Genomic DNA, 15,274 nt, shown 5'->3' with positions numbered 1-15,274 from the left:
CAAAGACCAATGAGAGTGTTTGTTTGCTGGTGAGGACACAATCTATTATTCTCGGGTCTTTCCCTTATTAAGTCCTACCAATAATCTTTTTGTTTGTTTGTACTGATCTCTCTGAGGAAGTATGTTTTCCTTGGCATGATCCAAATGGCTCAAATGCTTCTGCTCTATTTTGGAATGATGGAGAATGCCAAATTTAGTCTTACTTGTTTTGCAATGAAAAGAGATTGCACGCTGCAGGTAGCCAAAGAACCCGACCATCTGTTAGCCCTGACCTGCAGGCACGGGTTTCACGCTGACCAACAGAGAAGTGACTGGAATCCAGAACCGCTGCTAAGTGCCATGTGTTACATGCGAAACAAAAGCCCAGCTATTCCATAAAAGCTATACAGCAACAGCTATCACAATGAAGAGAAAAAACAAAATACACTGGTTTTCTTAAATAAGAGAAAAACTGAATTTAAATTACTAAAATAATCTACCTCTACTGTACTGAAAGTTTGTACTTAAAATTTGAAGAGTTCTCAGAATCTTAGTAATTATAAATTTCTCATACTTTCTATTTTTCCCACCTAAAACATCATTTAATTGCTAATAAATTATTCAGATGAAAACATATTAAGAGGCAGATGCATGAGCTGAAATCGTTTTTACAGCTTTGATTTTTATAACAAGTTTTTACAGCACGTTTTTGGTAACTTTGATAATCCTTTCCTGATTTCAAAATTCCGCTCACCTCAAATACCACCTCCACTTGGAAGTCTTCCCTGATAGTCTTAGTTACAGAAATCTGCTCTTTGTTTTCTTCTGGATACTTACAGAACTTTATTTATAGGCACCTATTTTAAAGAAATAGTTTATTGCTATCTGCCTTGCATTTTGATTACTTACATAGGTTTTATTTCCTTCTACATTGTCAGCCAGGGCTGGTAAATAGGAGTCCTCCCACATACCAATGCCAGTTGATTCATAGAGGCTGCCTGGAGCACTGGGACGGAAAGGCTCTGAGGCCACAGTTGCGCTTAGTAGAAAAGAGCAACTTGATTAATAGGACTGTCTTTCGGTGGGGCTGGGCCGCATCTTTGCCAGGCGTTTGCTGGCCTTTGTTGATCGACACGGGTTATCTTCTGCTTAAATGCCCTCTAGTTAAATGATTCCTCCATAAAGGGAGTGAGGGATAGAAGTGTGATAACAGCCTATTACTCCTCTCTGGTTACTCTCCTCACACAGGACTGTTCCAGCCCCCTGGGAGGATAGTCTAGAGCCCAATCCCTACTGCCTCTTTGATGCTTCCCTCCTCCCCGCCACTACCACTACTTTTCCCACAGTCCTCTTCCTTTTACCAAGCCAGGTCCTGTGGAGAGAGAGACCCTGAGGGCAGTGGGGGGAGTGGGGACAGAGCTCTACCACTATGGCAGCAACTTGGGGGAGACAACACGCGGGAAGCAGCCTGAGAAGTAAGCCACGGTGGGCATCCTTTCTCCTCCTCCTGCCCCATCACCACAGCCCACTCTGCTCTATTCTTTGCACAGGAACTTGGCACCCACCAAAAAAGCTCAAAACCTTTCCATTTACTCAGGTTAAAGATGCCTTCGGGGACAAGCTGAGGAAATGAAGCAGTGAAGGACTCAGAAGAGAGATTCAACACCTTTGGGTGTTGAAATCCTACCCCTACGCAGCTATTCCAGTTATCAACAAGAACGAACTATTTTTCACTTTAGTTGCCCAATGGTTGTCTCTAAGTGCAAACTTTAATCACTGGTCTACACCACCCATGCTGTTTCCTTATTATCCTTCCTTTAAAAATGCCTCACTTTAGGGGCGCCTGGGTGGCTCAGCCCAGTTAAGCGTCTGCTTTGGCTCAGGTCATGATCCCAGGGTCCCAGAATCGAGTCCTGCATCAGGCTCCTTGTCAGCAGGGAGCCTGCTTCTCCCTCTGCCTGCCACCCTCCCTGCTCGTGCTCTCCCTCTCTCTCAGACAAATAAATTTCAAAAATCTAAAAAAAAAAAAAAAAAGCCTCACTTTCAAAAATCTCAATGAATTTACTTACAAGGAAAACTTTATATCACTTCTAGAAGTACAAACCAGTACCAGTTGATGTAAACAGAGGTCACCCTAAAAATAAACCTATAACTCTCAAAATAAAAATAAAAATGTCTGCCAGCGCACTCCCCGTGACCACGTGACGTCTTTTCAGTGGAACACACACCACACCTTGAGAATCGTGGTTTAGAATGTTACGAAACATGTCCTCATTTCGGTAAAATGAGAAATCTGTTTTGATTCATTTTTCTATTTCGTGACTGGCTCACAATGAATGTCGTATCTTCCCTCCCCCTTATACCTACTAAGAAAGATGTACCGCACTGTTCCGGCGAGGGGAATGGGCACTGTATTCTAGGGAACACCAAGTGTGTGAGGGCATGCTAAGAAGTGTGGAATAGCTCTAGGAATGTATACGAGGGCTGTTTCCCTCCCCAAATCTGTGGTTGTAGCAGAGTTTCATATGTAACTTTGTTTGAAATGCATTATGATGCAGACAATGGGAAAAGTGACCCTGGGTTAATTTACTGACTAGCCACGAATACGAAGCTTCAGAAAGTTCTGCCTAAGTGGTGAAGTAACTGCTTTTTCAAATTTCATTTTTAAGTCACCTCTATGCCCATTTCAAATTAAGAAACTCATCAATCACCCTGTTCTGTTCAATTTTCTGACTCTCCAAAGTCTCTATGTCCAAATTCAAACCTGCATCTCAGGGAGAAGCAGAATCTACTCTTTTAAGTTGACTCCTTGAGCTCCTGTGCATTTGTCAGTATTATATTCTCTTCTCTCGGACTGATTTCTCAATAAAAGCAGTTAAAAGACAAGAACAATTGATGTGTTGATCGTACCTTGACAGAATGATTATGGAAATCCGTAACAATGATCTCATTATTGCTGTTTACAGCTGCAAAATGGGGACCTGCAATAAAGGTGAAAAAAATATGTGACGACTGTAACAATAAAAATGATTACAACAACCCAGCAGTGACAAACCTTAACCTATTCGATATCTAAGAACGAACAAAGAATGACAGGCTCCGTTCTTAAAAGAACTCTGGCTCTAGATCGCCTGGGTCCTCTACCCTTCCACACGTGGGACTATCTATCTGGCTTTAGAGCAAGCTGAGCGCGCCAACAGCCCTATGAAGTGGGATGAGCGATAAGCATCAGAATTCATTCTCCACGCCACCGTCTGAAAGTCACGTCTGCCAGCTTCCCTGAGGACACCTTAATCCCTCCAGGGCCCTTACTTCCCCCTGGGGAAGGTGTGGGGATTCTCAGTCCTAGGAAAAAAGACTCCAATATTTAATATTTTTAAAAAAGTGGAGCAGAAACCCATACTTGCTAATTTGGGGTGACATTCAGAACCTGGCAGCACTGGAGACAAAGCACAAAAAAAGATGATGCAAATTGTTGTCAAGTGCCAAAAGCATCCTTTCAAAAAGAAAATGTAATAAACTGCTTTCAGCCTCTTGCAGATGTGAAAAACTAAGAAGCTTGTGCTTGCAAAGGGGTACACCAAAAAGAGAGGTAACAGAACTGCCCTTCCTGAACATTCTAAAGTCCTGCTCTCTTATCATCACCTAGGAAGGTGAAAAAAATTCCCATTCAGAAGCTCTTCACAAAGCCACAGCTAGGGAGAGCTAGGAAGTGCTCCACTGTCTGTCAACCATTTTTATTTTACAAATATTTTATCTTAAAATTTATGTTCTACTTAATATTCATATTCAAAGATTAGACTTTGGAGTTGTACTTGGCAGCCAATAAAAACCACACATGGACTGCAGTTCGACTCACTGCCAGTGGAGTCACTGAGAAGCATCCCACCATGCTTTCGCTTAGATTTCATCCCCAATATCTTTCCCAAAGCCAGCAAACACACTGGGGACTGAGGCATCTTCCACATGCTCCAACATCATGCAAATGTGAGCAGAAGAAGCATAAAAAAGGGGGTTTACATATTACCATCGAGTGTACCTGCAAACTGCCTGTCCCCATTTCCTCGGCTACCAAACCTGGTGACTATCTTCCCGTTTGGCTGGAAGATAAACACGCAGCACGCCTTGTTGTCCACCACAATGATGTGCCCGTTGCGGTCCACAGAGACTCCTTTGGGCCCCATCAACTTTCCTGATCCAATTTTTGTCTGTTAGGAACAAGCACAGAGAACGAGGTTTAAAACACTGTGGAACATGCAGGAAGGCATGCACAGGGACCTGAATGTTCAAACAGGGGTGCACAACTACTCAGGTCACAACGATCTTCTGTTTTTGTCCCATCCGTTATCTGCTACTAAGATGTATGAGAAATCCTTACTCTTTAAGGGGATCACCACCAAAAATGTTCTCGAATCCTCTTAACTGAGGTCACAGTTCCCTTGTAAAGACGCAATGTGGTCTTGCAAGAGATCACGGGATCACGAGTAGGGAGACAGTTCTACGCCTGTCGCTTGCTTTAGACACACCTCGAATAGCACAAATGCACTTGATTTCCTCAAGGTTCAGATTCCTTATGTATTAAAAAATGTACAAAAAAAAAAGACTTCAGTAACTTCCAATGGCATTTTTGGAACACATACTAAGCAAAACAATGTCGGTAAGTGTTTAGCGTAGAATACAGCCCAGATTAAGCTGTCATTAAAGGGAAGCTATCATTATCACTATCGTGGATCATAATTAACATCAAAATTGCCAAGCATCTGCCATTGCACTTCAGCAGTGTTAAGGTCCACGCAGGCAGGAATCATGCCTGTTTTATCCACGACTGTGTACTCACAGCCTAGCACACTTCTTGGTGCCCAACAGGTACTGAACAAATATTTGCTGGATATATTGATTTGAAAAGTCTCACATTATTTAGGGTGATCATGATGATTGAATAGTTCCGGTTTTCAGTATCTTAAGATGGGAAAAAAGCATTCGATTTCTAACACATACCATATGCATTTTAAATCTTACTCATTTTTCTGAGTAGATTATATAAATGCCTGTTTGCTAGGAAAGGCACGTCGTATATCTTTACTTTTATAGCGACATGAAGAAGTACTTTACTTGTTCACCCATTTATGTACTAAGGCTACAAACACCAATGGAGCACCAGCTCTGAAGCTGATGATTCCAGGCACCCTGTCGACGAAGGCGAGACCAGCCCCTACCCTGGAGGAGGTCTCAGTCACATTACAGAGACAAATACGGTCACTGGGTCCTTTTTAAAAGTGCCTGGTATTGAGTGTCTGATTTGGTAGATTTGGGAGAATTCAAACAGGCGATGTCAGAAACCAAAGAGAACAAAAAAATGCGACGGGTCACTGTAGACAAGGAAGGAGGAGGAGGACCTAAGATGAGGCAGCCGCCAGGCAGAGCGCCTGAGAAGGGAGGGAGGAGGCAAGAGCCACCGCTCTCCCAGGCACCGAGGCTTAGCGGGATGGGGAGCTCTCTATGTGTTTTTATAAATGCTTTCTCAAGTCTATTATTAAGCAAAGCAAGGTACTGAACTGTGGGTATAGGTCGGAGCCCACCTGAATTAAATATGTTTATATCTGTATACATATTCCTGGAAGACAAAGTAAGAAACCAGTGATACTAGTGGCGGCAAGAGAAACTCTGACTTTTCATTTTGTGCTCATCTGTAGGGTTATTTTAAAAACCTGTTTGGGTGTATTACTTTTTAAATTAAAAAAAAAATTTTTAAAGATTTTATTTATTCATTCAACAGAGACAGAGAGACAGCCAGTGAGAGGGGGAACACAAGCAGGGGGAGTGGGAGAGGAACAGGCAGGCTCGCAGCAGAAGAGCCTGACGTGGGGCTCGATCCCAGAACGCCGGGATCACGCCGTGAGCCGAAGGCAGACGCTTAACCGCTGAGCCACCCAGGCGCCCCTAAATTAAAATTTTTAATCCCCCCAAATTTATATTTTCATAGGTTCTGTTTTAGTCCTCTTATTTTCTCTCTCTATATTAGCGCTGCCTGACAGAAATATAACAGGAGCCATATATGGAATTAAGATTTTTCTAGTACCCAACATCGAAAAAAACAAAGAAAAAAGGAAAACTACATTAATCATATATTGTATTTGACCTAACATATCTAAAAGTTATCATTTCAACTCGTAATCAATATTAAAATTATTGATGAAATACTTTACACTTTTTTACTAAGTCTTTAAAACCCAGTGTGTATTTCACATGCATTGCACATCTCAGTTCAGACCAGTCCCATTTCAAGAACTCGGTATCCACTGGGGCTAGTAGCTACCAAATTGGACAGTGTAATTCTCTACACTTCTTCTAAGATCTCATTTATTCAATGGCATCAACTTCCACCTCTGTGTGTAAGAGTCTCAAATCCATATCTTTAGTCCTGGCTTATTTTACAAGTTATTACCTTAAATTCTTTCCTAGCAGAGACATGCAGGTATGTGCAGAAAGAGGATACGGAGAGAGGGACAGGGAATTTTTCAGAGTGGGGGTTCAGACAATGCACGATTTTTTATTCTTGTAAGCTTATGGAGGAGACTCAGATTTGATGTCTTTAATACAAAGAGACACATTTACTTAGGAAGGAAACAATGGGATTCTTGCAAGGGGATCTATTGTATAAATTTGATTCTGACTTTGTAATCTAGCCCAGAGATCAAAGAGGCTATCCCATAATGGCTTGTAAAGAAATTGTATACTTTCTTTCATGTTATTCTTTCATGTTATAATGGAAGATACGTCAGTGGGCATCAAAAGGAAGAGAGGACCCTCTGATTATTACAGCAAGAATATTATTACTACCTAACATTATGAACACTAGCTGTACTTTAGAATGATTCAGCCACATAATACCAAGCAGAAGATAATGATGCAGAACAGAAACAGAAAATAAAGAATTGTTGCCATTCCATCACCTGGTAAGAGCTAGAGCAGGTCTTCAGAACAAAACAAAACAGAAACCCTTAAATGTTGAGTGTAAACCTCTTTTCCTTCCACTTTCCCTTCATCACTCCTACTCTAGCTGCACTAGAATTTTACCACGTGAAATTAAGAGTTACTGCATTTGGCCTGACAATGTGTCCCCTGTCTTAAACAGAGTAGTGGGCAGATATTTTAGACTCTGGCTTTGGAACGATTAAACAAGAGTCTTTAACTCAACAAGTAGATCCTTAAATTGAAGAAGGAAGAGATGAGATATTTTAGAATACGGTGGCCTGGGGCCTCTGTATCTGTTCTGGGGTCACGGAAGGTTCCTAGATGGGCTGGAAGATGTGCGTCAGCAGAAAAGACGGCAAGGAAAAAATCAGAAGCAGAGAGGAATGAAAATTAGAGCTAAGAATCTGGTGAGTAAAGGAAAGAAAAGGGGATAAGCTGTTATATTTCTAGAATTAACTAGGAACAAATATGAAGAATCCACCTTTGTGTTAGAGGTTTGTCTTTCTGAGCACGTGTTTAATTTTACTGAATCCCACTGAAAAGAAGGTAAGTATCTCTCAGTAAATGGTCATGCATATGGTCCGTCGGATGAGCTCCCATTACAGTACTAAACTGTTTTTACTTGCTATCCTTTTACCCCCGATCAATGCCTACTGAAAACAAAAGGGTATGCTGAAACTATACCATATCCGTTCCCCCAATCCTCTAGAGGGCATGAGTGTTCTTGTTTATTCCAATTTCTACCAACAGTATTCCAACTATAAGGATCCAGACCTTCCAGGAAGTGTCTATTACGTACAGATTGAACTATTGAATGAAAAATGCATAATTCAGGAAGCCCTTCTCTCCTAGATATAAAACTCTGGTTTCAAAATGTTTTAATATATTAGACACAAAATATTTAAGTATATTAGATATAAAACCCCTTTTTTTTTTTTTTTCCTAGGATTTTATTGATTTATTGGACAGAGAGAGACACAGCGAGAGAGGGAACACCAGCAGGGGGAGCGGGAGAGGGAGAAGCAGGCTTCCCTCTGAGCAGGGAGCCTGATGTGAGGCTTGAACCCAGGGTCCTGGGATCATGACCTGAGTCAAAGGCAGACACTTAACGACTGAGCCACCCAGGCGCCCCAAAACTCCTGCTTTTATAGTTATTTTAGCATTTATTTATAAAGTCATGATTTCGCTACAGTATGTAACAAGAGGAAATGGGTTGTCTCCAAATTAGATGGGTATTTTCAAGGACTCACTGGATAGTCTTCCTTCTGTTCATGTTTAAGCTGTATTTGGCTATGTCTTACTACAGATACAATTATGAAAACACAAAAGAAGGGGAGGAAGTTAGAGATACAGAAAGGCAAGAGACCTTTCTGTACACATGGCCATCATATGGAGTTATCAAATTTCTAGCAGAACAGAAAAAACTCAACGGCAATTGAAGACTTGTGTGTAACATGGTGGAGTTAAAAACAACGGCTTTTTATTCTCCCAGCTTGAAAAGATGCGGCCCCACACAAAACAGAGGCTCCAACCTGAAGGTAATAATTATGGAAGTAACTTGTTTTAATAAAAATGAGGGGGTGACTCTAGTGATCCAATAACTTTAAAAAGGAAAATATAAATTCCTCCAATAAGAAACTACGGCGTGAACTTTGTGTACTCTTCAGGATTCCAAAACAGATTATGAAGAGCATCATCTCTGAACATTTGGAAAAGGAAGTTCTGACCAGGTGCTGGCATGTCCTGAAGTCCAAATCACAGCTGATCAAACAGACTTCATTTTTTGGACGGGGTTACTGGAAGCAATGGAAAAGAACGTTTCTTAGATGCCTATTTCATACAAGGCAATATAAAATCCAGAAACAAATCTCCTATAATCCTTATCCAAATCCTGTAGATTTTTTTTTAATCCAAATTTGACATAGGAGATTGTTGAGGCTCATGGAACTTATATCAGTAGTTAGTAAGTTGCACACTTGGGATTCCAAAGTGTTGATCTCTCTGAGCAAAAGTTCATGCTGTCACCTGAAAGAGAAGCCTCTAGTAGGCTGGATAGGGCGATGCAGAAGGCACGGTGCTTATGGCCTTCAAAAACACCTGTGACAAAGCGTCTCATAATCTCCTTGTGAACAAATGCAGAAAACAGGCTGCACGATAATATTCTTTGATGACACCTTAGAAGAGAGATTTCTGGTATCACCAGAGGGCTCTCTACTCTTCAGCGACTTGCTGGAGAAACAGATGATGCTGGGGACAAGAGCAAATATGTCAAAGTGATGGGACCTCCCCCCCGCAAAGTGCAACTCAACTCACCTTTTGCCTGTGCAGCCAGCCGCCATTTTTTTGTCCTTCCAATTCCTATTTACACATTTTAACACTAGTTTTTCAGATTGTACCAAACAATGTATGACTGATTGAAGGCTGACACAAATTGTTCTGTGTCATTTTTCCTCAAGGGGCTTGTATTTTTTTTCAAAGATACAAACCATGTCTTACAATTCTGTTTCTCCCATATCATCTATCCCAGGCCTGAGAAAGTAGAAGGCACTTCATACATGACAATCTGCAGGTTAATTTGGGAGATATCCATTGCCTCTTCAATACCGTTTCCTACGGCTGTTCTTCATTGACTTTAGGTAAATCTGATAATATGTAAAAAGAAAGTGACTGAGCAACCTCATTGCTTTATAAAATGAAGCCGCTATTTCCTATATATAAGATTTATGACGATATCATTGTTCCTCTCCAACAAAGTTAGAGGTAACCACGTCAACGTGGCTTTGTATATGAAGACTTGCTGAAATTCATCTTGTATTTCCTGTTTCTTCTCTCTACTGTTTAGCAGCCAGTTGGTAGCTTAATCTTACCTTAAACTTGCCATCCGAAGAGAAAATGCTAACCCATTTATTATCATAGTCTGCAATGATTATGTCCCCGCTGGGATGCACAGCTACTCCTGTGGGCCGCTGCAGCTGCCCGGGAGAGCGCCCTCGTATGCCAAACCGACTTTTGAACTGGCCGTCATTGGAGAATATCTGCAAAAAAAAAAAAAAAGACATTCCTTGGAACGTGAACTAGCACAGAAATTAGTGAGGAAGAAACAGTCAAGAACATGTGTCCCACGTACCACAGGTCAGAACATGCAAACCCCATTTGAAGAAAAGCCTATCCACATCGTAAGCTTCCCTTTCTTTCTTTCTTTGTACCATGCATCTTAAGTCTTAAGTAGGAAAATATGCATATAAAGGTATATAATTAGGGGCCGTACCTGTACACATTGGTTGTTGCTATCTGCAATTAATATCTTTCCACTTGTAGACGCAGCTACCCCTTGAAGATTTGTAAATTCTCCTTTATTTCTCCCTTTGGTACCTAGAAACAAATTACAAAACCACAGAAATTAAGCAATAGAGAATTAGATCTCTCAGTTTCTTCAAGAGAATTAGTCAGATTTCCATAGGTAACCTGAGAATGTATTTTTTAAAATTATACTTAAAAAGAGAACCTCTCCCATCATGACCTAATCCATAGACTCCTAAACTTCTCTTCCAAACCAATAAAATCTTTGCAAAAAATCACTTTTTTAGGCAAATGCAATCTAGGCTTAAGCTGTAACTGCATATTATTTTAATATTAATAATCATATTAAAATATATTTAGGTTTCACAAAGAAACAATAAAAAACCTAATACTACAATCAAGGATATAAAAGAGGGGGCGCCTGGGTGGCACAGCGGTTAAGCGTCTGCCTTCGGCTCAGGGCGTGATCCCAGCGTTATGGGATCGAGCCCCACATCAGGCTCCTCTGCTGGGAGCCTGCTTCTTCCTCTCCCACTCCCCCTGCTTGTGTTCCCTCTCTCGCTGGCTGTCTCTATCTCTGTCGAATAAATAAATAAAATCTTTAAAAAAAAAAAAAAGGATATAAAAGAGGAGAGGGCCTTATTTTAGAGTTTTGCTGAAATCCCACCCTCTCACTCAGCAGCCCTTGGAAGAAACCCGACTTGAAGAAGCTTCTAAGAAGAAGCTTTCAACTGTAATCAAGACAACATGGTACTGGCACAAAAACAGATACATATATCAATGGAACAGCATAGAGAACTCAGAAATGGACTCTCAACTCTATGGTCAACTAATCTTTGACAAAGCAGGAAAGAATATCCAATGGAAAAAAGACAGTCTCTTCAACAAATGATGTTGAGAAAATTGGACAGCCACATGCAGAAGAATGAAACTGGACCATTTCCTTACACCATACACAGAAACAGACTCAAAATGGATGAAAGACCTAAATGTGAGACAGGAATCCATCTAAATCCTTGAGGAGAACACAGGAGGCAACCTCTTTGACCTTGGTCGCAGCAACTTCTTCCTGGACACTCGCCAAAGGCAAGGGAAGTAAGGGCAAAAATGAACTATTGGGACTTCATCAAGATAAGAAGCTTTTGCACAACAAAGGAAACAGTCAACAAAACCAAAAGATAACCGACAGAATAGAAGAAGATATTTGCAAATGACATATCAGATAAAGGGCTAGTATCCAAAATCTATAGAGAACTCATCAAACTCAACACCTAGGGAACAAATAATCCAGTCAAGAAATGGGCAGAAGACATGAACAGACATTTCTCCAAAGAAGACATACAAATGGCCAACAGACATGAAAAAGTGCTCAACATCACACGGCATCAGGGAAGTACAAATCAAAACCACAATGAGTTACCACCTCACACCCATCAGAATGGCTAAAATTAACAAGGCAGGAAACGGCAGATGTTGAAGAGGATGCAGAGAAAGTGGAACCCTATTACACCATTGGTGGGAATGCAAGCTGGTGCAGCCACTCTGGAAAACAGTATGGAGGTTCCTCAAAAAGTTGAAAATAGAGCTACCCTACGACCTAACAATTACACTACTGGGTATTTATCCCAAAGATACAAATGTAGTAATCCAAAGGGACACCTGTACCCCAATGTTTATAGCAGCAATGTCCACAATAGCCAAACTATGGAAAGACCCCAGATGTCCATCGACAGATGAATGGATAAAGAAGATGTGGTATATACATACAATGGAGTATTATGCAGCCATCAAAAATTGAAATCTTGCCATTTGCAATGACGTAGATGAAACTAAACGGTATTATGCTAAGCGAAATAAGTCAATCGGAGAAAAACAATTATCATATGATCTCACCGATATGTGGAATTTGAGAAACAAGGCAGAGGATCATAGGGGAAGAGAAGAAAAAATGAAACAAGAAGAAACCAGAGGAAGACAATCCATTAGAGACTCTTAATCTCAGGAAACAAACGGAGGGTTGCTGGAGTGGAGGGGGGTGGGAGGGATGGGATGGCTGGGTGATGGACATTGGGGAGGGTATGTGCTAATGGTGAGCGCTATGAATTATGTAAGACTGGTGAATCACAGACCTGCACCCCTGAAACAAATATTACATTATATGTTAATAATTTTTTTTAAAAAAAGCAGCTTTCAGTACATTTAACAAACCACAGGGCCTCAGATGTTATAAAACTAGCAGGCTGATTTTCAAGTACTGATTTACTTATGCACTATTTCAAAGACTTAATCTCATACATGGTGTATTCTTCTTGAAAACATAGAAGATACCCTGACAGAGCACCTTCTGGATTAAATAAATACAAAAGGCAAAGGAAAATTAATTAATCCAATAATATTCTCATCCATACTAGGCTTTTTAATGAGAGATGAGGCAGGAGGGGAAAAAAGGTCAAAGCATCTATGGGTTAACAGATGTCTGTTTTTGTTTCAAAACAAGTGTTTGTAACTTATTGCAATAGGACCATGTAAATATTAACGGATGGAAACAGACTGAGCTTCACTCAGAAATGACCACGAAGGGTGTTCGCATTTTCACAATTAGGGAGAGAAAGCTATGTCTCAGTTTTATCATTTCATTTCTTTATCCTACTCCAAAGAGCAATCTGATATTTTGGCTTTAGGCACGAATGCAGTGCCGTAGGCGCACCTGGACGATGGCACACTGATGGTGGCTGGTGTCAGACACGTGCTTACGCACTGCTCACAAATGGTTAGACTCTTCTGAAACAGATTTGTGGGTTTCAGAAGTGAAACTGGCAATGGAATTCAACTTGGAATAAACTTGACAGCAGAACTGCTGGGCAGAAACCTCTTACTTAGATCACCTGGTTCTCACCATGGAACTGAACCCAAGTTCCTTTGCCTGATACACAGAGAATACGGTCACTTTGAGACATGGAGTATGCCCGTGCCGCAAGGAAAATGTCTGTTCTAGAGGCAGCCAGGGAAGGGGACCAGGAGCACGAGCCTCAAATCAGCCTCCCTGAAGGAGGAGAGGCAAGGAAATTTAAAGGCAAAAAACAAGGTCTGGGTAAACAGCTGTAGCTATGTTTCTCAGTCTGCAGCTTGGAGTAGTCCCGTTAACACTTTGGTTACTGGCTTCAACCCGACCCACATGGCAGTCAGTTGTTTCACAGAGATCCTGGACTCCATCAAGTTTACTCACCACCTCTGTATCTCATTTTCTCTAATTAACACAAAAGAAAAATCTGAGATCCAGATTCTCAAAAGAACATCTTCCGCATTGTGGAAGAAAGGGCTCTATTTTATCTCAAATGTATCAGAAGAGATGATCTTTTAGACTTGATCTGCATAGAATCCCTACAGTAAGCATGTTTGTGGTATCAGCTAACACTCTCTTAAAATGACGTGTTGGTATCTGTTGGTGGCAGGGGAAGGGGTGTTTAACTCTTGAGGGAGGTATGTGCCAACATGGTATTAGCTTTTGGGCATTTCGGCTGATGTCTGAATAACGGCTGGTTAACAGGTACAGCAAAAACTGAAGGACCAGGAAAAGAAACTATTCTTCTAAAATGCTCAGTTTACACGTACTTTTTAAAAAGATTTTATTTATGTATTTGACAGAGAGAGCGAGAGCACAAGCAGGGGGAGAAGCAGACTTCCCGCTGAGCAGGGAGCCCAGTGCAGGACTGGATCCCAGGACCCTGGAATCACGACCTGAGCCGAAGACAGACACCTAACCGACTGAGCCACCCAGATGTCCCATATACATACTTGTTAAAAGGTACTGGGGGCGAGGCCAAAGTTTCTCAAGAATAAAACTTAATTTGTCAGAAACATTTGAAAAAACATGGAAGTTATGAGCAAGATGAGGAACTAAGGACAAAGTAAACATAATAACAAAGCAAGCGTCCTACAGCTGAGATTGGAACATAAAGATGCGGCTCTATAAAGAAATTCCAGGTGGGGCGCCTGGGTGGCTCAGTCAGTTAAGCAGCTGCCTTCCATTCAGGTCATCTAGTCCCCGCATCGGGCTCCTTGCTCAGCAGGGAGACTGCTTCTCCCTTTCCCTCTGCCTGCTGCTCCCTCTGCTTGTGCTCACGCTCTCTCTAATAAAATAAAATCTTAAAAAAAAAAATAAAGAAACCCAGGCTGTTCTAGGTCCTTCCTTATGTAAAACTGAAGTGCACCCATGGTTTGAAGGACACACAGGAAGGGGAGTAAGAAACACCTGAACAGGGTAGACGGACCCTGGTGCTATCCTTCTGATCCAGGCAGGGACAGAAACCTGCCTGCTGCCATCTTTGATCTAACCGTTTGTCTAGCCCGCTCAAGACAAAGCCTGTTCTACTCAGAGAAGGCTCTGCAGGCAGCAGGTTGATGTCTGAAGGGAAGGGGAAAATTATAGGGAGAATAGAGCTTTAGTAAAGCTAAGGGGTGCCTTAGTCAAAAAGATTTAATCTTCCTTCTGAAAATAGAAGAGGCGATGTTGAAGGAGAGAAAGTACATGAGCAAAAAATACTAACACTTTTTTCTTTGCAGAAATGGACACACAGGGGCGCCTGGGTGGCGCAGTCATTAAGTGTCTGCTTTTGGCTCAGGGCGTGATCCCAGGGTCCTGGGATCGAGCCCCGCATCGGGTTCCCTGCTCTGCTGGGAGCCTGCTTCTTCCTCTCCCACTCCCCTGCTTGTGTTCCCTCTCTCGCTGGCTGTCTCTCTCTCTGTCAAATAAACAAACAAAATCTTAAAAAAAAAAAAAAAAAAAGAACTGAACGTACATTTCTGGGTGTAGATAAAACCTGGGAAGACATTTTATTGGGCTCCATGTCAATACCAACTGGAACAAGGAGAAGGAAGACTCTGTGCCCAGTGTGACATGAACGGAGATGCTCAGTGCCTACCAATACCGGGTCATGAGAGCAACGGCACCTTGTGGTCAAAGGCCTGGTGTTGAAAAGAGGTTCTACAGCCTCTACTAAGCTCCAACACCATGTGCTGG

The 15,274-nt window shown here is 41.6% G+C and overlaps 1 protein-coding gene across 4 annotated transcripts in view; it reads right to left on the bottom strand.

Moving 5' to 3' along the window:
- The window catches only part of TRIM2 (tripartite motif containing 2), a 116,295-nt gene that overhangs the window by 9,905 nt on the left and 91,116 nt on the right, over positions 1 to 15,274 (bottom strand). For all 4 annotated transcript variants that reach the window (XM_087866526.1, XM_045798789.2, XM_045798791.2 and 1 more), the window contains exons 7-10: positions 10,223 to 10,326; positions 9,822 to 9,989; positions 4,019 to 4,187; positions 2,890 to 2,960 (exon numbers count right to left, since the gene is read on the bottom strand). In XM_087866526.1, the coding sequence (XP_087722652.1) occupies positions 2,890 to 2,960; positions 4,019 to 4,187; positions 9,822 to 9,989; positions 10,223 to 10,326 (512 nt within the window). The remainder of the gene's footprint in view (positions 1 to 2,889; positions 2,961 to 4,018; positions 4,188 to 9,821; positions 9,990 to 10,222; positions 10,327 to 15,274) is intronic.

This window comes from Ursus americanus, chromosome 13 (assembly GCF_024610735.1).
Source record: "Ursus americanus isolate L20-20 chromosome 13, mUrsAme1.1.p, whole genome shotgun sequence".
Classification (NCBI taxonomy): domain Eukaryota; kingdom Metazoa; phylum Chordata; class Mammalia; order Carnivora; family Ursidae; genus Ursus; species Ursus americanus.
Note: the sequence above shows the minus strand (reverse complement) of the source record. Positions and strands in the feature narration are given on the sequence as shown.